The sequence below is a fragment of the Mesoplodon mirus genome (genome assembly GCF_964341445.2).
Source record: "Mesoplodon mirus genome assembly, chromosome: 2".
Taxonomy (NCBI): Eukaryota; Metazoa; Chordata; class Mammalia; order Artiodactyla; family Ziphiidae; genus Mesoplodon; species Mesoplodon mirus.
This window is the reverse complement of record NC_138977.1, coordinates 61,776,600-61,800,883: the sequence shown is the minus strand read 5'-3', so window position 1 is coordinate 61,800,883 and position 24,284 is coordinate 61,776,600. Positions and strand designations below refer to the sequence as shown.

The window sequence follows — 24,284 nt, the reverse complement described above, 5'->3', positions numbered from 1 at the left end:
CTTCTATAATGCATATCTTGGGGAAATGAATACAGTTTGGTAAAAGAAAGAACAAGGAACTAAAAAGAAGACCTGAGTAACAGACTTTTTCTTGCCAATTATGATTTCTACGCTTCAGCTTACTCATTAATAAAATTAAAGGGATGGTACTAAATGTTCTCTACAGCTGAAAATGGAACTGAGCAGAACACTGCAGGGAACCCCCCAAGTACAAAAGCCCCTCTGTGTCCTCTGCCTCTTGTTTATAGAACAGCTTAAGTCTCCCGGACTTCCCACAGTCACAGAAGAGCAGACTCAAACAGTTAATGATAGAGTCACAGACTCAGTGTCTAATGAACATTCCTAATTTATTTTACAGGTACTACAACTACCACCAGAGAACAGGACATAAACTGCTCCATCTTGAGCAGTACTGAATCTGTGGCACAATTCCAAAAAGTGGCCTCAAGAGAACAGTATTTACATTATTGCTCACAATGATCTACATCTTTGTGGGCATCAAAATAATTGTAGTTTGGTCTGCTCGTATATGTGAGTGGGCGACTAAAACTGTCAGCAAACAGATTCTACAGACCCATGCTGACATCTTCCACTCGAGAATATGGTGCCCTGTGTCAGCATGAACAAGTTACAGAAGATGGACCTTCGTCCCTAATCCCATAGAAATGGAATGGTGTTTGACAGTGGGGAACTGAAAGCAGATCTTTTGCCCCTTTCCTGTTTGCCCATTTCTGTTCCCCTCTAACCTTGAAAGAACCTAATCATAAGAATGAGATCACTATGGGGCTTCCCTGGTGGCGCAGTGGTTGTGAGTCTGCCTGCCGATGCAGGGGACACAGGTTCATGCCCCGGTCCGGAAAGATCCCACATGCCACAGAGCGGCTGGGCCCGTGAGCCACGGCCGCTGAGCCTGCACGTCCGGAGCCTGTGCTCCGCAACGGGAGAGGCCACAACAGTGAGAGGCCCACGTACCGCAAAAAAAAAAGAATGAGAGGGCTTCCCTGGTGGCACAGTGGTTGGGAGTCCGCCTGCCGACGCAGGGGACACGGGTTCGTGCCCCAGTCCAGGAAGATCCCACATGCTGCGGAGCGGCTGGGCCCGGGAGCCATGGCCGTTGAGCCTGCGCGTCCAGAGCCTGTGCTCTGCAACGGGAGAGGCCACAACAGTGAGAGGCCCACATACCGCCAAAAAAAAAAAAAAAAAAGAATGAGATCACTAGGCAATTTAAACTAACTCCTGACTTATGCTCTCCTGAATGCACACCATGCCTTACCTAACCTGTTGATTCTTTTCCAAGATTAAAAGAAGTAAGAATGAAGTATTTAGTAGTTAAAGAATGACTAGCTCTCTACCTCCAACAGCCCCCATTAGCAATCCTGCAGGCAGATCATTCGGGTAAGATAACATCTGAAGAGTCAGCCAGCCTGCCCACAATGGAGAATGATGCAGAACCCAACCTCCTGCCTTGATAATTAAGAGATTCTTCCCCCACTTTTCCCCTTAAAAACTGTCATGGCTGAGCAGAATCGTTGGAGTTGGTCTCAGGACACGAGTCCACCTTCTCCTCTGATTAAAGCAATTTCCCTTTCTACTGACACCTGCCTCTCGAATTATTGGCTTTTGAGTGGCAAGCAGCTGAACCTGAGTTCAGTAACAAAAATATTCAGTAACTTAGGGACATTTTAATTACTGCTATGAGAAAAGAAAGGCAACATTTTTTATCCACCATTCCAACCTGTACAATGGCTTTATTTACTCTGCCTTACAAATGTAAATGTTTAAAGGATAAGGATTAATAACAGTGATAATTCTGTCAACAATACCAGGTACAAAGTCAATGAGATGATCCCCAGAATCCTACAGTCTTACTGAAAAATTTTATTTTAAATTATCAATAAATCATCCCAGACAGAACAGAGAGTTAACAGACCTATACTTTCACATAGAGGTTTCCCAGATAGTGAAACCTGAAATTAGCAATAAAAAGAAGTGCTTCGTATCACACAATATTCATTTTTCCAAATAACTAACAATGGATTTACAAGGTTAGATTATTACAGTTTTTAAAATAAGCACTTGTTTTATGCAGGTCCAGATAAAACCATTATGAAATACATAAATAATTTTATAATATACTTTACAGATCACAAATCTAAGATAAGAACAACAGAAAATTCCCTCAATTATACAAACCAATGGAAGACTGTGAAATATTATTACACATTAAGTCATCAATCAAGTCAATCAACAAACATAAATGCCTACTAAGGCCTATGGATACAAATGACAGTTTCTACTCCTAAAAAATGTGTAATCATTTTCAAGTATCTGATGAGGTATCCTATAGAAAGCATAATAAATTTATACTATGCTAAGTCCTGAGGGCATAATTAGAACCAACAAAGGAAACAAGTAAGAAAGATACAGAAAGTAAGAATAACAGCTAAAAATAATCAAAGTCTTGAAGAGAGGCTGAAAATTATCCGCTTCTAGTAAACACTGTAAAATTAGATACTACTATAATCTTTAAGGAATTGCAGCATTATTACTATTATTTTCCAAGTCTGACATACTAACAAAAAAATTTTGTAGAGAAATGGAAAGCATAAATATATAGAAACATTATGAAAATTAAGGGAGAACTTTATATTTTAAAAGTTCTTCATAGTTAAAGCAAACTGAATTTTTGTGGTTTGGTTATTACAAACTGATTCAAAGGTACCCTAAATTAGAATACTTTAATTATAAAATCACCTACTAATATTAAACATTCTTAATATAGTAAGTACTAGAATATGACAGTCCATCTTCCTTTTTCCACAGATTATTCAATTTTACTTTTATTCTTTTTTTTTTTTTGGTACGCGGGTCTCTCACTGCCGTGGCCTCTCCCGCTGCAGAGCACAGGCTCCGGACGCGCAGGCCCAGCGGCCATGGCCCAAGGGTCCAGCCGCCCCGCGGCATGTGGGATGCCCCCGGACCAGGGCACGAACCCGCGTCCCCTGCATCGGCAGGCGGACTCTCAACCACTGCGCCACCAGGGAAGCCCTCTACTTTTATTCTTTCTTCAAGGTAGACTGAAGCCAGAGTCATTGCTTTCATCCATGGCAAATCTATACCTCTTTGCAATAGGAGATAATATTCTTCATTTTATGGAAAACATATAATCCTACCTTTGTCAGGTGACTCAGTAAAATAATTCCGAAACAAGATATTGAATAATAATTTATAATAATCTGGAATAAAATTCCCCAAACTACTAAAACTTTGAAAAAAACACAAAAAAAACATATTATAATGATGTGTTCAGGAAGCAGTATGATCCCCATTATGATCCTCTAAAAATACACATCTCAATATAAATATATATCAAATATAGAGCATATCAAATATAGAGCACTAACCAAAGCAGCAGTTTACACTGTATACCATTCTTCTGAATGTATTTTTCTACCTCCCCTGGTTTAGAGAACAGTAAATAATTTTGTTTCTTTATTTTTAAAGGTGTCCTTCTGGATTGCTGAGGATGAAATCAAAGAAAAGGCTGAAAATTATGTCAGACAAAAGGGAGCAATAGTTCCCATGAGGTCACATAATTGTGCATATCCCCTTTCAAGTCTGAGTATAACAAAAATGTCTCATGCTTTAAAAAATATTCACTCAAATTTCACACACTTTTATATCTTTGCTACTATCAGGGAATGGGTTTAAATTTTCAATTCTTAAAAATTTTAATTTTCTTCAGTGTGCACAGTAACAAGGAATAAAGACTGCAGCAGAAAACAGTTTTACGAAATCTCTCACTGGGGCAGTTTGTAAGTTTGACCCTGGTTGCTGTGTACGCAGGGAAATGTGACATAGCCATTTTATTTAAACATTATAAGCAATGCATTGTTAATTCTCAAACCAACAGCTATTTCCCTTTTTCAGAAGAACCCCAAATTTTGTTCAGTTATTAGGGAGCCTGTGATTTGACCCATGGAGTGACTCTTGATTAGAATCATGGTAATTCTATCTTCTTTGCCAGTCAGGGGTTTAGGAATGAATATATAAGGCAATGGAAGTCAATGATAAAGTAAGGAGAAGTCTGCTGGGGTAATTCTGGGAAAGCTCTTCTTACACTTAAAAAAGAACAAGATTTTCCTGAGAGTCACTAGATATCATCAACTACATCTGACCTCTGGAACTGCAAATAGCCATTTGTAACCATGAGGAGTAAACAGCCCAAAAGAACATTGGGGATGGTAAGCAGAAAAACAAAAAGGCCCAGGGCTCCCTGATGATGTTCCTGAAGCACCGAATTAACCAAGCCTTACCTCCATATAAGGGTTGGTTAAATAATAAAATAATAAAATTGGGTTAAATAATAAAATTTTCTACATATAAAGTCATTTTGTTTTGAGTGTCTGTTACTCACGACCAAAGGCATCATAATATAGGTAGTATATAAATCTCCTGACTTTAGAGAAAACCAGTTCTGAAAAAGTTTATGCTTTCACCTACCACATATTTTAAAGGAAAACGATTATAATTAAAGAAACCTAAAACTGGCATTAAAAAAATTCTCTCAGAATCCAGACTTAAAAGGGCAGTCATAGAAGTTATTCCAAACTTGATCATCGACACTAGCTGGCTGCTAGAATTAGAGGTGCTTATATACAAAGTCATTCCAATTGTTGGAGAAAAAACAGAAGGATTTGTTCTCTGCTAACAAAACTTAAATTGGTAATATTTAAGGAATAACAAGATAGGCCCCTAATTGTATCTTAGGAGTCTATCTGACTTTCTAGAAGAAGTCTACTGTTAAATTTGATTATATTCAAAGACAGATATAAAAACAAAAGTCTCGGGACTTGCCTGGTGATCCAGTGGGTAAGACTATGCGCTACCAATGCAGGGAGCCTGGGTTCAATCCAGGGTCGGGGAACTAGATCCCACATGCATGCCACAACTAAACATGCCACAAGGGAGATCCTGTGTGCTGCATCTAAGACCCAGGGCAGCATGAATGAATGAACGAATGAATAAATAAATAAATAAATAAATAAATAAAATAAAAACTATTAGAAGCCCTAGTAAAATGCTTATATAGCACTACAATTTTTTACTAATAAAGAAAAACAACAGTACTGTTTCAAGGGTGAAATATATGCTTTAAAGATAATGAAGATGGTCAAAAGGTACAACCGTGCAGTTATAAAATAAATACGTCATGGGGATATAATATGGTAATACCATATTGTACAGTTGTCCCTTGGACAACATTGGTCTGAAATCTGCAGGTCCACTTATACACGCTCGGGTCCACTGTATACTACAGTATTACACAATCCAAGGTTGACTGCATTCACAGGTGTGGAACTGCAAATATAGAGGAATCGCGTATACAGACTATAAATTATATGTGGAATTTCCACTGTAAGAAGGGTGGGCACCCCTAACCCCCACTATTGTTCAAAGGTCAACTGTATATCTGAAAGTTGCTAATAGAGTAGATCTTAAAAGTTCTCGTCACAAGAAAAAAATCTGCAACTATATGTGGTGATGGATGTTAACTAGAGTATTGTGGTGATCATTTTACAATATACACATGTATCTTCAATATCCTATGATAAAGCAAAAGAATATTAAAAAAAGAATGTATATATGTATAACTGAATCACTTTACAGAAGAAATTAACAACATTGTAAATCAATAATTAATATGCAAGAGGGAGGGGATAAGAGGATATATGTATACGTATAGCTGATTCACTTTCTTATACGGCAGAAACACACCACTGTAGAGCAATTATACTCCAATAAACATGTTAAAAAAATACTTAATAAAAAAACAGGGCTTCCCTGGTGGTGCAGTGGTTGAGAGTCTGCCTGCCGATGCAGGGGACACGGGTTCGTGCCCCGGTCTGGGAAGATCCCACATGCCGCAGAGCGGCTAGGGCCGTGAGCCATGGCCGCTTAGCCTGCACATCCGGAGCCTGTGCTCCACAATGGGAGAGGCCACAACAGTGAGAGGCCCGTGTACCGCAAAAAAAAAAAATATATATATATATACACATATATCAAATCATTATGTTGTACATCTGAAACTAATACAACATTACATGTCAGTTATATCTCAATGTTTTTATAGATAATAAAGGATATTGTTATATTAATAAAATAGCTCAATTCTATTCTTTCAAACAATTCTGTTATCAAATTCCGTCAAGCTAAACAAGTATAAAAAAAAATAAGAATCATCCTTGATGTTATTTGTGCCACCATATTGCACGCCTGTGTTTGTGTAAACTATATTCTACTTTAACAGAATAAATATGTTTAGAATTAACAAAAGATTCAAAGGTAATTATCTTACAAAATTGTTTAAAAGCCAATTCATGCATCATCCTAATGTCCCTCAATCCTATTTAGAAGAGAGTATAGTTAATTTTTTTTAATTGAAAGAGCATATACATTTTAGTTCTTTCCTATCCTCATATTACGTTTTAGTCCCTAGCTTTAAAGTTGACATCAGTTCGCCCATTTTTCCAAATTCCATCTTGGAAGCTAGTCACATTCCCACTGCCTTCATTCTAGTGGGGAAAACATCTCTGAAGAGATAATTATACAATTTAATATTTAAATAGAAAATAATTTGGAAGAGAAAGGAGAAAAAGTAGTGGTGAAAGAAGTATCCACACTCACACAGAGGAAAATTGGTGGTAGGATTTGATAATAAAGGATTTTCCTACGAGAACATAAGTTTATGGAAACTGTGTATGTGAAGCATATTTTCTGCATTTCTTTGAATTTCTTTGTTGAATTCAATTTGAAGATAAATGAATCTTATGCAGAAATTTTGTTTGTCTCCTTTCTGCAAGACCCTCTCCCCCCCAAAATTCCCTTAATGACCATTTTCTCATCCAATTTAACATTGAAAAAACTCTTTAAAAAAGATAATTTCAAATATGATATATGGAAACCAGTTACACTTCTAAAAAAATTTTTTTTCAAATCTTCCATTGGTTTTTTTCTACCTCCTCTGGTCTTACCCAACACAGACCCTACAGACGTAGAAATCACAAGTGTCTCTGGCCTTCACAAACAGAAAAACATTAAAGTAGTCGGAATATTTGGGGAAGATGGTTTCCCTTTGTATATGCTACTAAAATTTAGTATATATAAAGTGAGACATTTTTATAAAGGTAACATCTTCACAAGAAAAAACCCTTGGAAGTGATTAGAACATAAAGTAAAATTTTATAAGAAAAATTTTAAATCTATTCTAGATAATGCTTCAATCACTTTGCAAAATGATTGAAAAAGCCAAGTTGCAATCTTAATGAAGTTCTACAGAGGGAGCCAGCATCACAAGGAATACATTTATAATACACACAACTTCAAGACCTATTTGGTTGGAAATATTGGATTTCTAGTCATCAGCATAAGTTCAGATTATCCTCTAAGGTTTTACACCTTAGCCATCAGCCAACCCCAAAAAACCACAGTATGACCTACAAACTATGGTATTTTTCTAGTAAATCATATTAAAACTAATGAAATATAACATCCACCATAAATACAGTTTGTGAAGTAAATGTGTGTTTTAAATAATATCATTCTTCTAAAGAATTTTTTAGAGTATTATTTTTCCTAAGTCACTGAACTTAGGCAAAGTAAAAAGCAATAAAAAAGATCTGAAATCAAATTGGAGCCTACCTTTCCTACTATAAGAAAAGTAACAGAGTCTCTCCAAGCCTTAGTTTCCTGTAAAATGGGAATGATTATAATACCTACCTCATAGGGTTGTTGTGAGGGTTAAATTAGAGCATAAGAGTAATTAAAGTAATGTCCTCTTTCCTTGCTTTTAAGTGTTATTCAATTTTTCAATACTTTCCAAAAAGAAAACATTAATTATAGTTAGTAGAGAAAATACTAATTATATATAGTTAGTAGTTTTCAAGAACTAGATTAGCTGCCAACAGATACTAAAGTTTCCCAAAACTCCTAAATTCATATCATTTTCAAATAATCTGACTCAATCCTTAAGGGAATATAGACCATGTCAGCATAACCCTTACACTGTTTTTCAGGTAGATATCTGTCATAGCTGCACTCTCAAAATATTCTTGTCTGTTGTAGACCAAGAAGAAAAAAGAATTCAACACAGCAATTTCTACTCTCTCCAACCCATGTTGACCTTAATAAATTCACCCCATTGATATCACATAGTAAAATACTGTCAAGTAAATTATTTGTAGCAAAAGATCAATGAACTACACTTGGACTGAAAAGGTCTGGATAAAGTTTCAGGAACCATCTTACCCTTCCCCACTAAAAAAATCAAAGAGGTAGAAAGCAAAAAAGACCACTACCATTTTTTTCTGAACAATTTTATTCCTGAAACTCAAAAACTATATTCAGAGGGATTACGGAATAGACTAAATGAGAAGTAGCTAATTAAAGAAACTATTTGCTTAATGGATAATAATGAAATAGCAAAGCACTAATCTAAACCCACAGTGATATGTGAGAGACAGCTAAGCTTCTCTAAGAGCTGAAGCCAGTTCAACAGTGTTTTTATAAACATCATCATACTCAAAAAAACCTACATCACAACTAACCTTTACGATTCCTTGTAGATCAAAACTTTCTCACATATATAATTTCATCTAATCCTCATTAAACCTAACAAGATAAAATGAAATTATCACTATTTTACAAATGACGATGTTATATTCAAGAGATTAAGTGATTAACCCAAGTATGGTAGTTTCATACTGTGTCAACTAAAAACTACAATCCCCAGAATTTCCTTCCCTATGTGGTTTTAGGTTGGGATTAGCCACAAGAGAAATTTGTGTACAATTTGGGAGGTACAAGTGAAGCAGCGGCCGTTTCACACCAAGGGTAGTTACTGGCTAGAGGTAGTGAAGACAGAAAGGTATGGGAGGAATTCCAATTTATCCTTATGTATCCCCACTCCACCTCCAGCTCACCTTTCCAACCAGGCCTAAGCCCATCATCACCAAATGCTCCACTGAAAACTCACAGAAGTGGTAGCTTCAAAGAGCCAACAATCCACCAACTCTCCTCACAGTTCACTCCAGCAGCTAGACATGCCTAGCTGCTTCTTGAAAGCTCCAATTCATTAATCCACACACCAGAACTGGTTAGTGACTTTTCTCTAATCCTTTCTGGACCTCTACTTCCCTACTTTTTCTTGCAATGAGTAAGGTTTAATCCCTGTAATAGGTTTCTTATTTCTCATTACTCATAGCAAAATTGAATCTTACCTGATACACCAAGGATACAATCTGTGGCAAAACATACATAAACTCAGTTTCTTCTAGTGCTAAATCCAGAGCACCATACATTTCTTCAAAAACAGAAGGTGGCAATTTAGGATTAATCCTTTGAGGCTTTTAAGGTTTCACCACTAATAACATACATTTTTCATTCATCTATCATATGTGCATGAATATATGACAAAGTTTAATACTAAAATTATTTCTTGTAATGAGTACTTCTTTATGTCAGGGTTAATAATTTCTTTTAAACAATATTTAAGCAAACCTTTTGAAAGTTTCATAATCCAGTTATAACAACAGATAACAAGAAACTATGAAATCCTAGAATTCTAAAGTGAGAGCACAGTCAAAAGTTCACCAAAGGGGTGAACTCTGGTCACAGATTAGTTTAGAACCATTAGTAGTTGCCTGGAATGAATTCAATCAATGCTAGTGTGGGATTCTTACAGAAGTCACCTGATATTAGTAAAAAAAAAAAACAAAGAGCAAAGAATTTGAACACACATTAGTACTTATTCCTGGAGGCACAGCTTCATAAGCACAAATGGTGAATGTTATTGTAGAGCTTTTTAAAGATCAATTTAAAAAGCAGTATAGTAAACAGCTACCGTACAAAGATCATGACTATATATTAAAAAATCAATTACAAAAATATTTCACAAACAGCAACAAGAACAAAAATGTTTCCCATGTAAGAGGCATCTGTAGCTTAGGATAAAATGTCCAATGAAAGGATCATACGTGGAATCAAACAACTTCGATCAAAGAAGATTGATGTGTTCTAGAGAAAAGGATTCTTCTACTGGTAACAAAGATTATGAAAATTCTGAATGTTCAAACAAATGAGAAGTAAAAAAGAAAAAATAATTTTAAAATTATTTCACATAATATATGGTTGTAAAACTTCTCTAAAAGCTTTTAGAGTCAACTTGGCCAAAAAGCTTTGTATTATACCATCTCCTTGGAAGAATGAGAAGTGCCTTGCATTTGGAATTCAGGTATACATAGTATACCTGACTCTCCTCAACTCACTCAATGAGTCTGAGGTGGTTTCTAAACCATAATATAATACTGTAAAATGAATCAGCCATTGAGAGCCTTGATATAGCCATTGGGTTCATTATAATCAGTTAGTACTGGGACTTGCACTGAATATCAATCCTTTTTATTTAAAAAAATTATTGTATTTTTAGGGAGCTGCTTGGTGTGATACAAAAAGCATTTAAATGGGAATCACCAGACCTGAATTCTGGTCCAGCGCTGTCATTAAAGAGCAGTGTAACCTATAGCAAGTCACTTTATCATGTGGATCTCACCCATTCATCATAAAATATGAATAATTAGTTCTAGCGTTCATTTCTAGAATCTTAAATTCTATAATTTAAAATATGTAAAAGAAAGTGGGCCCTGAGAAAGGGACCATAAAAATGTTCATGGTATTTAAAATACTGCAGCTTTTATGAATATTGAAATTGTATTAACCACTTAACCTTGTTGCTGGTCCTACATGTTCTTTATTTCAATTTTGACTTTTCACTTCCCAGGCTTTTTTTTTCTCTTTGGCATTTGCCATGAACAAAATCTATCAGCTTTATAGGCAATCAGTTCTTACACTACTCTTACAAGACAATCTTGATATTTTCAAAGAATTACTAAGCCACACCATCAATAATAATGAATTTAAGAGCATATCAGATGTTACTGATTGTCTCTAAGGGCTCTGAACATGTTCTGAAACATGCCACTTAAATACTGAAAAAACCTCCCCTGCTGGTTTAGAAATTGGCATTGTTCTCTAAGAAATTATAATATTTTTACACTGAACCAAAGATTAAGGTGTAAGAGTGTCCTTTCCAATACTCCTGCTTCACACCTCTTACATAATTCATTTATTTTCTCCCATTTCATCATAATCCTAAACCAATAAAAACTTAAATATACTTATCCCAAGATAAAACTTTTAAATTCAAGGGGTAATTCTAACAAAATAATTCAATTTTGACATAAAAAAATAGTCAACAAGGAGAATTCATTCAGTAACAAAGGGGAAAATATACTTCATATCTAGAACAGCATGGGGCTTCCCTGGTGGCACAGTGGTTAAGAATCCGCCTGCCAATGCAGGGGACACGGGTTCGAGCCCTGGTCTGGGAAGATCCCACATGCCGCCGAGCAACTAAGCCCGTGTGCCATAACTACTGAGCCTGCGCTCTAGAGCCCGCGAGCCACAACTACTGAGCCTGCGCTCTAGAGCCCGCAAGCCACAACTACTGAGCCTGTGTGCCACAACTACTGAAGTCCAGGCACCTAGAGCCCATGCTCCACAACGAGAAGCCACCACAATGAGAAGCCCGCGCAACACAATGAAGAGTAGCCTCCGCTTGCTGCAACTAGAGAAAGCCCACACGCAGCAACAAAGACCCAACACAGCCAAAAATAAATAAATAAAATAAATAAATTAGAACAGCATAAACTGCTTGTAAAAATTCATCCTTTATCTTGGGAGCTATCTTGAAAAGCCAAGTAAATAAATGTGAATCTCTTTTAAGAAGAGGCTTTCCCCATGCTTTATGTAGCACAGCAAACTGAAAAAAATTCTCAGATACCAAGTTATTTCTGTCTGTGTTAAGTGGCACGGATACTTCTGAATTTATTTATATTTGCCTTTGGAATATGTCTCTTAATCCAGCCAATTTTTATCTTTCCTTATCTCAATCTATATGATCTGATCTCAATATTCTATTCAATGTAATACAGAATTTAGATATTCATAAATGAAAAGGGTTCTATCTTCTATAACTGCAGATATGTCCAACAATAAGAAAACCCACTATTACAAAATCTCCAATTATGAAACTGTTTTAAAATGTGAAATATTAATTGGAGAGTAAGTCTACATAGATAAATGAAGTCAGTATCTTTCCTTTAAATAGTGTCTAGCATAGCAACTGGTAAGTAGGTAAAAACATATTTATTCAATGAAATAGTGATATTTTTCTAATTTATTTTAAATATCTCCACTTAGAAAACTAAATCTCTGATAGACTGAGAAAAATCTGTAGAAGACTAATGGAACCAGTTCATTATTGGACCAAAGTATAAATTCCATAGTTTTAGATTAATCAGATCACAAATTTAATTTCTTGGCCTTCCCTACTTAAAAATTATCCCTTAGAATCTTCAGTATGTAGAAAAACAGAAAACAAGAACCTGAGAAAAACCATTATGCTTAAAGAAGCAAGTGTCACTTTTGTTGCTGACCAATCTTCCCTGTTTCCTTGCATGTCAGTCTTCCCCAGACAGGGAAATAAGTAAAAGTATGAGGCATGAGTGGCTAAGTGTATATGGAATCTGAATCACAACATCTGGGGAACTAAGAATATTTTAAATAAATGGATAGTTAATATTTACCACATAAAGTAATATCAAAATAATTACAGTTATTATACTCTCCTATTGGTATACAAAGAATCAAGGTACACTTTCAAAAAGCCAGCTAATGTAATAGTGCCAATGCATTTTTACAATATCATGATGAATCAAGATTATCTTCAGCAGATTAGAACTAAGAAGCAAATAATGTTTTAGGAGAAAAAAGCATGGAATTATTAACTGGATAATTATTTTTGTTTTATAGCTACATTTCTTATATTTTTAAAAGCTTGGTCTTGAGCACAAAGACATCTTAGCTATTTTAAGTGTAAAAACACAAATGAAATTATTTATGAGCAGCTTTCATGAAGGGCTGGTGTTGAGTTTTTTTTAATTAATATTCTGCTCTTACAGGGGCATACTCATCTAAGAATTTTCTTTAGTGTACAGGTAAAAAACTACGAAGCAGAGAGCCAGCAGCCAAAAGAATTAAGATAATCAACCAATGCCAAATCAATCAAGCATATACTAACAAGTGTAAGATCCTTGTTATATAAACACTAGTCATTAAGAAAGAAGAATTCAGGCTTCCCTGGTGGCGCAGTGGTTGAGAGTCTGCCTGCCAATGCAGGGGACACGGGTTCAGGTCCCGGTCCGAGAAGATCCCGCATGCCGCGGAGCAGCTGGGCCCGTGAGCCATGGCCGCTGAGCCTGCGCTCCGCAACGGGAGAGGCCACAACAGTGAGAGGCCCGCGTAATGCAAAAAAAAAAAAAAAAAGAAAGAAACAAGAATTCATGTTACACTTAAAAAAAAACGTTGTACCCTTTCAACCTTTAGACGCTCATTATGTTCTTAACTTAGTTCACCAATTATGATTATAAAATAGAAAAAGTTCATCTTGTAATAGATAAGTATATTTAATAACCAATTTAAATTTAGGGAATTTATAATTTCTTTCATTCTTTCTTTTTTCTGGTTATAGAAATAACACAACCCATTAGAAAAGCACACATAAAACACACCTAAAGGGCTTCCGCTTCCCTGGTGGCGCAGTGGTTAAGAATCCGCCTGCCAATGCAGGAGACACAGGTTCAGGCCCTGGTCTGGGAAGATCCCACATGTGGCCGAGCAACTAAACCCGTGTGCCACAACTACTGAGCCCGCATGCCACAACTACTGGAGCCCGTGCGCCTAGAGTCCATGCTCCACAACAAGAGAAGCCACCGCAGTGAGAAGCCCACACACCACAACGAAGAGTAGCCCCCACTTGCCGCAACTAGAGAAAAGCCTGCATGCAGCAACGAAGACCCAACGCAGCCATAAATAAATAAATAAATAAATAAATAAATAAAACACATAAAAGTACAAAGAAAAAAATTAAAATTCACCCATTATCAATCACCCACAGATCTACTATTCTACAATTCTCTTTTATGATATCTACAAGCAATCTTTTTCACCTACTTAAATCATCACAATATTAAATATTTTCCTTAAAACATTTTAATAACTGCATAGATAGAGAAAAACAAATACCGTATGCTAACACATATAATATGGAATCTAAAAAAAAAAGGTTATGAAGAATCTAGGGGCACTACGGGAATAAAGATGCAGACCTACTGGAGAATGGACTTGAAGACATGGGGAGGGGGAAGGGTAAGCTGGGACACAGTGAGAGAGTGGCATGGACATATATATACTACCAAATGTAAAATCGATAGCTAGTGGGAAGCAGCGGCATAGCACAGGGAGATCAGCTCGGTGCTTTGTGACCACCTAGAAAGGTGGGATAGGGAGGGTAGGAGGGAGGGAGATGCAAGAGGGAAGAGATATGGGGATATATGTATATGTATAGCTGTTTCACTTTGTTATAAAGCAGAAACTAACACACCATTGTAAAGCAATTATACTCCGATAAAGATGTTAAAAAAATAAAATAAAATAAATAACTGCACAATATTCCACAGAGTTAATTTAGTTAATTGCACTAGAAAAAGAGAATAGCTCATTTAAGATTAATCCAATAGTATGGCACTTGCCTTTTAAGAGAACTGAAAATTTTGTGTTTTCTATAAAATGTGTATGTATATATTAAGTATTAAAACACAGGTCATTTGGCTCCTAATAAGATTTAGACTCCTTTCCAACATCTTTTTTTTAATTGAAATAAAGTAAGTAAAGCAAAGAGTAACCTAGAAAAGATGTGATTTTTTAATGCTAAATAGTGACAAAAGAAAAGGTCTAACCTGAAAATCTGCTTCAATCAATAAAATGTATTTTTCCTGTCATAACGCCATACAATTTTTTTTCCAGAGCACTTCCATTAGATTAAAAATTTGAGCTATTAATCTATCATCACACTACACACCTTGAAGAGTTTCTCTAAGAATTACCACAGATTTGAGCTAAATACCTACCTCCCTTTTCCAGTCTGTGGTATGGCCTAATGATATTCATTTTAACCAGAGCTGGCAAAGATTAGGGACATCATTAATTTTCCTACACAGCTAAATATGTAGTTATGGTAGAAAAATAATAACTCCAATATACTTTTAGTGATAAATGCTAACTTATAAAATAATTACTATGTAATATATTCAAAGAGGAATAAAAATCTGCAAGAAGAATGACAAGAAAAAGTATATAACAATCAAATCCAGAAGATATTCTAAGTGGCCTAACATAAAAGAAAGAAAATTCTGGAAAAGTACATATTGTTTACACTCAGCTAGTATGTTTTATACCTCATACTGTTAACGAGACAGGATTGCCCTACCAAAGGTCTGCTACAGAATATCCAGAAGACATATCAGGCACTGTGAGAAGAAAAAAATCATCTATTCAAATTTAACACATTCTAGGTGAAAATATAATTTGAAACCCTCAATCTTTTGTTTCGAAATTCATAGTCATAAAGCAAGGCTGGTATTAAAATTCATTTGGCCTAAAGACAAGCAAAACTTCTTCACTGAGAACTACAAATCACTGCTAAGAGAAATTAAAGACAGACTAAATACTGTTAAGATGTCAATTCTCTCTCAAGTAGATTCAACAACCCCATGATAATCCCAAAAGGTTTTTCTGAGGAAACTGATACGCTGATTCTAAAATATATGGCAATGTAAAGGATCTAGTACATCCAAAGCAACTTGTAAATGAAGAACAAAGTGGGAGGACTTACAGCAACTGACTTCAATACTTACTATACTGTGTGACTAGCATAAAGAGTGACAAGTAAATCACCGGAACAGGATAAACCCATATTTCTACAGTTATTTTATTTTCAACAAAGGCATCAAAACAATTCAGTGGACAAATAAAGTCTATTCAGCAAATAGTGCTGAAATAACTAGATATCCATATAGATAAAGGAGAATGAACACTGACATCTACCTCACATCATATACAAATATTAATGCATAATAGATCATAGACCTAAACAAAACAGCTCAAACCATACAGTTTTTAAAGAAAAATATAAATAAGTGTATCTTCATAAATTGAGGGCAAAGGTTTTTTAGATGAATAAAGTAATAATCATAAAGGCAAAAACTGATAAATTAGACTTTATAAAAATTTAAAACTTGCTTATCAAAAGGCACTATTAAGAAAAGATGGTAAGCCTGGGACTGGAGAAAAAAACTGTAAAACATACATCTGACATTGACTGGTATCCAGAATATATAAAGAATTCCAACAAGTCATCAATAAAAGGACAAAACAATCTAATTTTTTTCATCAGCAAAAGATGTGAACAGACTCTTCACCAAAGAAAATATACATGGCCAATAAGCTAATGAAAAAGTACTCAATATCATTAGTCATCATGGAAATGCAAATTAAACCACTCTGAGATACCACTACATATCCACCAGAATAGCTAAAATTAGCAAGACCAACAAATACCAAATGTTGATGAGGATGTAGAGCAACTAGAACTCTCATATATTGCCGGTAGGAATGTAAGATGGTACCACTTTAAAAGAAAATCTAGTAGTTCCTTATAGAACCAAATATACTATTACCCTAGTGACTCAGCAGCAAATCTATTCCTGAGTAATTATCCATGAGAAATAAAAACATGTTCACAAAGACTTATACAAAAATATTAACAGCAACTTTATTCATAGTAGCCAAATGAAAGGAAACAGCCTAGACGTCCACCAATAAGAGAACAGATAAACCATGGAATGTTAATCAGCAATAAAAAAAATTAACTGATACATGAAAGAATCTAAAAAATATTATACTGAGTGAAAGAAGTATTATATAAAACATAACGTACATATGATTCCATTAATAAGAAATTCCAGAACAGGAAAAACTTAATCTACAGTAGAAAAAAAATCATAATAAGGGTTACCTCTCGGAGGGTAGGAGCAGAGAGTGACTACAAAGAGGCATAAGGGAATTTCTTGATAGAGGACTGGGTTATGAACATTTATGCACTTTTCAAAACTCAGCAAATGTACACTTAAGATTTGTGCATTTCACTGTATAAAAATATTTACAGGTAAAGACAAAAAACTCTAAACTATTGAATTCTAGGTGATGGTATGCATGTTGAAATATTTATGGGGAAACATATTGATGTCTGCAATTTACTTCTGAAATGCATTCAAAAAGCAGATGAAGTAATGGATAGACAAAAGAATGGATAAGGTGAAAAAGAGAGTAAAATGTTAATGATAAAATCTAGGTGGCGAGTATATGGGTAATTATATACTATACATTTAAATTTTTTCATAATAAAATCTAAGAAAATAATCAGTCTATCCATGAGGCTGAACTATATCACAGACAGCTAAAGAAACTGTAAATGAATTAACACATTCATATGGGTTACATATTATATAATATGAAAATATTCACAGTATTGCAGTTTTCTGGTATTTTTAATATTGATCATAGTCTCCGAGGGCCAAAGGAGCCTCTAGGTTGACTACCTAATTCCCAAAACAAAAAAGTTCTGTTACCAAACCTATAAGTAAGCAACCAACCAATGGTACAGTGACAATCACCTACCCTCATTGACTAGGCAGTAAAAAAAGAAATTATATAAAATTCCTTAACAATAAATTTGAGAACCCACAATGGAGATTATAATCAAATGAAGACATAACAAATATAAAAATACTGATGAAAGGCTAGCATAACAATGGGATATATCAACTCTAAGAACTCTTAAATCCTTTTCTTATACATTGAGCCTACCATTTTACAATTAACACTTACTATAATCCCTTCTAAGACAGAAGAAAGAAAATAATTTGGAAAAGATTCAGGACAGTGTTTGTAAATAGAGCCTTAAAAAGTACTCAGAAAAATCATTACTTAACCTTTAGAAGAAAATAATAGTCTTGAAGCACTCAATCTACAGAACAAGTTATTCTCCATAACTTGAGTACAAATGAAGATTACATTTAAACTAAACCACGAGGGACTTGAGTTAGATATTAAAATATCTGTAACATAAGAGAGTGTCAAACATTAAGGAAACTCCCAAGGAAGTTGTAAAATTCACCAATGTATTTATAAAAAGGATAGATAGAACCTTGACTATCAACAATAATAAGCACAGTCTGTACAACACTGTAAATCAACTATACTTCAATTAAAAAAAATAATAAGTGAGGTCCAACCTGTAGGTGTAGTTAGCCTCAAATTCCTCAAACTTAATTCTACATTATTATTTGACATTAGGTGTTTCAATAATAATTACAATTATCAGAACTTTCTTACTGCACAATGGAGAAAAAAAAGTAGCCTACTAGAAAACAGAAGCATATACTTTATTTTAGCTTCCCTCTTTGGACAAACCTATGATATTGAAAAGAGATGAAATTTTCTTTTAAGATTTTTTTTTTGACGTGGACCATTTTTTTTTAAGTTCTTAATGAATTTGTTACAATACTACTTTTGTTTTTTTATGTTTTCATTTTTTAGCCCTGAGGCATGTGGGATCTTAGCTCCCTGACCAAGGATCGAACCCACACCTCCTGCGTTGGAAGGAGAAGTCTTAACTAATGGACCACCAGGAAAGTCCCTGAGATGAATTTTTAAAACTCCCAAGTCTGTAATTTTTAACTAAAAACCTCACAGTTCCTGTGAGGTAGTAATCTTTTTAGATACTACCACAGGGCAGAAAAATAGCAACAGAGATATCCCAGAATCATGTATACAGCTATCCTACCCGAAAGATAGGATCCTACAAACATTAAAATTTTTTAAAGGAACAAAATTTTATTTATATTTAAAGTGTTTTACCTTGTGCTAAACAGAGTTAGGCATTTATTTTTTCATAAGACAAACAAAATCATATTTCTCCACCTTAAGCACAGGGTGGAAGTCAACTAAGCAAGAGCCAAAATTAACAATGACAATTTAACATTTTATCTGGGGAAAGAAGATGAAATGACCTATTTCCGAATATGCCCTTAGTCTAGAGGATGGGATACAATACTCCATATACTAATGTGTGCATAGGAACAATTATTTCTTGTGTTAACCTTATGCAGTAAAAATTATCCTAATCCTACAAGGATTAAGATCATAATATTGATTACATCTTTATATTTTATACCCCACAGAATTTTAAAAATCAGATTTTTTACATGCATCTACTCCATAGACAGAGTAAATTATGTACAGCCTAGGGTTTAACGCACTTACAGTTCTTTGTGTTTCTCTTCAGCCAAGATTTGGTCATTCAGTTTAAGAGAATACCTGTTAACACAGAAACAAAAATATACTGGTCATATAAACATATGTTTGCCTCATGGACATCTGACTGTGATATCAACATACAGCCAGTTGACCCCTATCAAATAAACACTACTACACTGTTAACAGGTCTCTATCTTAATTGATAAAACATTTAAAACTGCCTAAGTTCTTTTTTTTTTGTATTTATTTAGGATGCACCAGGTCTTAGTTGAGGCACATGGGACCTTCACTGCAGTATCTTTTAGCTGCAGCATGCAGACTTCTTAGTTGCGGCATGCATACGGGATCTAGTTCCCTGACTAGGGATCGAACCCAGGCCCCCTGCATTGGGAGCATGGATACTCACTGGACCACCAGGGAAGTCCCCCAAAGTGCCTAAGTTCTTTGATGGTCTATTAGTCACTTCCACAGACACCACCTCAAGAACTAAAGGGAGATGAACTTGATCATGCTTTAAAAATATGAGCTTTCTTCAATATTCTTCTGTAGTGAATCATCTATGTTACTTTCACCCAGCAGTTCAAAATTCAAGAGACTACTACAATATTAAGTATTTAACAGTTCACAAAACAATATGAAGTTATTCTTTTATTAAATACATAGCAAACATCTATGTGTAGCAGACTATGTACTAGGTAGTGAGACATATGAGGAAAAGTTTTGGAGTTCCTGACTAAACCATTTACTAGCTTAATGACCACAGCCAATTCTCTCACCTCTTTAAGTCTAAGTTTCCCTGGCTATAAAATAGAGGCTACCATAAATATTAGAACAGGGATCTTCCAATATCATATATTTATACTATTGAAGGTAAACAGACTCTCTGAGGAGTACACAGAAATAGATAAACAACAATGGACAGGTCTTCAATTTCCGCTTGTATTCATTCCTTTCCTAAAACTAATCAGCCTGACAATGGATCAGAGGTCTAAACGGAGAGGTCATCCATATTCTCCTTACTTGACTCCACTTCCACAAGTCTTTACTCACTTTATAAAAAGAATGGCATACCTCTCGTCCATCCTGAATGAAACCGTACTGCATTGCCTAGGTATAAAAATCTCTGAAGTGGGCTTCCCCGGTGGCGCAGTGGTTGAGAGTCCGCCTGCCGATGCAGGGGACGCGGTTTCGTGCCCCGGTCCGCGAAGATCCCACATGCCGCAGAGCGGCTGGGCCCGTCAGCCATGGCCGCTGAGCCTGCGCGTCCGGAGCCTGTGCTCCGCAACGGGAGAGGCCACAACAGTGAGAGGCCCGCGTACCGCAGAAAAAAAAAAAATCTCTGAAGTATTAAACAAGGAATGATTCATAATATTTTGTCTGCAAACCTTCTTTACTTAAAGTACTACAAACTGACTATAGGGCTTCCTGTTCTATACATTATTACTGTAAAGAATGAAGACAGAAATTAAAAATGAGTAATTGTGATAGGATGTTCTATTTTCAGATATATTATAGAATGGGGCAGAAGTTGGTTACAGTTTTCATTTTAAAAGTTCATCATTTCTAGCCCATGTTCATCATCAAAGAATACATTACTTTTCAGGGAGAGTTCTGTGAAGCAAAGCTCAGAGAGTTTCTAAAAAGAACAAGAAAGACAGTTCTTCCAAGCAACACACTTTTTTTTTTTTTTTGCGGTACGCGGGACTCTCACTGTTGTGGCCTCTCCCGTTGCGAAGCACAGGCTCCAGACGCTCAGGATCAGCGGCCATGGCTCACGGGCCCAGCCGCTCTGCGGCATATGGGATCTTCCCGGACCGGGGCATGAACCTGCGTCCCCTGCAGCAGCAGGCGAACTCTCAACCACTGCGCCACCAGGCAAGCCCCAAGCAACACACTTTTAAAACAAGTCTCCTTGTCTTCCATTTATCCACCAAGGATTAAATATCAAACATGGTTGTCACAGGAACACAAATCAAATCATTTATTTGAACTGAAAAATAAAGTCAGACTTCTTATATCATGAAAGTCAATCTGATTGTTTTGACAATGAAAGAACAGTTTTGCCAACAAGGTTCCAAGGCAGACAATGGCTTTAAACTGAATAAATGGCTTTGGTTAAAACATGTTTAAGGCACCTGATAAAAACATCGTATCAAAAAAATATCCTTTTGACATAGGTATACTGAAGTTAACAATATTTAGCTTTTCTCAATAGCTCCTGAACAATGCCTATAAGTAAAACACTAATAGATATAATTACTACCTCATATAATTATATTAAGAAGACTTAATAAAGCCTTTTTTGGTATACATCCCGGAACTGCATGTCTCTAATGACTCTAATGACCCTGGCAAGTCAGGTGGTTTCTAGTCTTTGCTTTCAACGAAACTGAAGAAGGACTTAATCAAATTACCAGCTGACAGGGCCTCCCTGGTGGCGCAGTGGTTGAGAGTCCGCCTGCCGATGCAGGGGATACGGGTTCGTGCCCCGGTCTGGGGGGATCCCATATGCCGCGGAGCGGCTGGGCCCGTGAGCCATGGCCGCTGGGCCTGTGCGTCCGGAGCCTGTGCTCCGCAGCGGGAGAGACCACAACAGTGAGAGGCCCGCGTACAGCAAAAAAAAAAAAAAAAAAAAAAATTACCAGCTGACAGATAAATAAAAATAATTTTGATGATAAATCATTTGATGACAGAAGAGTTCAAATAACTGAGTGACAACTACTGAAACAAAACTGTGCATTACCATTCAATTAATTATGTAAACAAATTGCTCAGAATTTACACCTCTTAAAGAAAAAAGTGGGAAATAAAATTGATGCTGACCATTGTCTTATTGCAGCATTGAGTATTATTTACCTATAAAAGGTTGAATTAATTGAAAAACAATGAAGATCAGCTTCACCCATCTCATTCAAACATGCATTTCCAATAACTTATTTTCTTGTTTAATAATGATTTAACATTTTAATACATTTATGTTGTTTTACTAACTATATGCTAATTACAATTTAAAAACTAGGAAATTTTTTTTAAACTTGACTTCACATATATATATGTTGCAGAGACATACAACAGGGTGATCAATATGCACGAAAGGCTTTCACGCATAAAAATATATTGCCTTCATAATGTATGCATAGTATATTACATGCAAAACATAATCCATGCATAAAAATACACCACATAAGGATAAAATCTGGTGGGGAAAAGTGTAATAGAGATATGAATTTAAACAGAGAAAGGAATATAAATTTTTTAAATGTTTAAAAAGAGGCTGTTTGTGTCTTTTTATAAATGAATAATGGTAGCTATCAAACCACAATGGTATTTAGCATCCGCTAAGAGTGATTTATCAGTTTTATTTAACATTACAATATAAAAATCATAAATATTAACTTAATGAATGAGGAAGTACTTGTTCATCAAAACATTTTTATGGAAGTTAAAAAGTTTTCAACCAGTGGATTTGATGATATTTATGTCTTAGCAAGTGCCTGGTACATACAAAATAGGAACTCAATCAATGTTACTTTCCTTCTTTCTCTAGCTGGTTAGTAAAAGAGAAAGAACAAACATTTCTTGCCCTTAAGGACCTCACAATTCAGTAGACAAATCAGAATAAAAGTAACTGCTCATAGTGTGATAAGTATTACAATAAAGTTAAGTACAATTTATAATGTTTATTATAATAAAGAAAAGAGGGAGTAATAAGTCTCCTTCATAAGAGAGTCAAAAAACGGACAGCTTTTATCTATTGCCCAACTTTCTCTTCCTCTTCTATTTCATCTCTTCTTTGCTCCTTCCCCATGAACAACCTTCCCTTTTAAAGTCTGAGGACAAGAATTTGAAGGGAATAGTGAAGGTGGCCCATAAAAAAGATCCATAGTATAGACAAGAAGCAGACTAGGATAGCCTAACTGTGATCAAATCACCCAAAGGGAAATTCTACTCTCCAGATTCACAGAGTACATATTCAGGTCCTCGACAATAAATCTGCAAGATCCATTTTGCACTATCCTCCAGGCAAATTAGTTCTCTAACCCCAAACTTCAAAATGTTCAGTCTTCCCAGAGTATTTCTTTCTCTGATCTGATTTTCCCCTGCCCCAAACCAGGGAATTTTCCATTAGATCTCAATAACCTTTACATTTCTTCATCTTTGCTGCTTTTTATCAATTTTATCTTGCTTATCTCTTCCTTGACTCTTGCACCCTTCTTCTTAAGAACCTGACCTATACATATACTACCCAGAATCAGCCAGACTGCTAGGTTTGAGGACACAGTTATATACTAAAAGGACTGCCTCAAATTTATTTCAGAAGTAGGCAAGATATAAATTAGAATTATAAATGTAAAAGTAAATACACCATCAGGTCCATAATTCTTACTAATGAAATGGAGCTATTTCTCACTGAAACATTTAATGTTAATGTTTGTTTGTTAAATGTTTGCTTAAATGTGGGGCTATAATTATATGTAGTTCTTATTTTCATGTAATGTATGCTGTTCTGCCAACTTAACTGCTGTTGGCAGAAAAAAAAGATACACAGCCTTTTGAATCTATTACATTTAACTTATTCTCTGAGTATTCAGTTTTAAATTAATAAACGTCAAAAGGAAAATTCAACTTAGTAGGAAGTAGAAAGTAGAGCGCTATACTTCAACTTTCTACTACATCTTTTCCAAAATAATACAAAGCACAGATTATTTTTTAGTTGGGTTTTGTTTCCTAAAAACATGATTAAACAGATGTTCTGCTTTTATATCCATTTCTTGATTCAAACATGAACATAGTCCCTAAAAAAGCCAGAGACAGCAAAATGGTATAGTGGTAGTTCTCAACCTTTTTTCTACCTGAATTTACCAGAGGGAAAAGAAATACACACCAATCAGCAGAAAATGAGGAAGCAGGAGAGAGCACAGGGAAGGGCCCTCTTTACCCTGCCTCTC

General features: G+C 35.5%; 1 protein-coding gene across 5 annotated transcripts in view; it reads right to left on the bottom strand.

The window, feature by feature from the left end:
* Positions 1–24,284, bottom strand: part of ADK (adenosine kinase) — a 510,898-nt gene that overhangs the window by 427,868 nt on the left and 58,746 nt on the right. For all 5 annotated transcript variants that reach the window (XM_082639748.1, XM_082639752.1, XM_082639750.1 and 2 more), the window contains exon 3: positions 19,342–19,395. In XM_082639748.1, the coding sequence (XP_082495874.1) occupies positions 19,342–19,395 (54 nt within the window). The remainder of the gene's footprint in view (positions 1–19,341; positions 19,396–24,284) is intronic.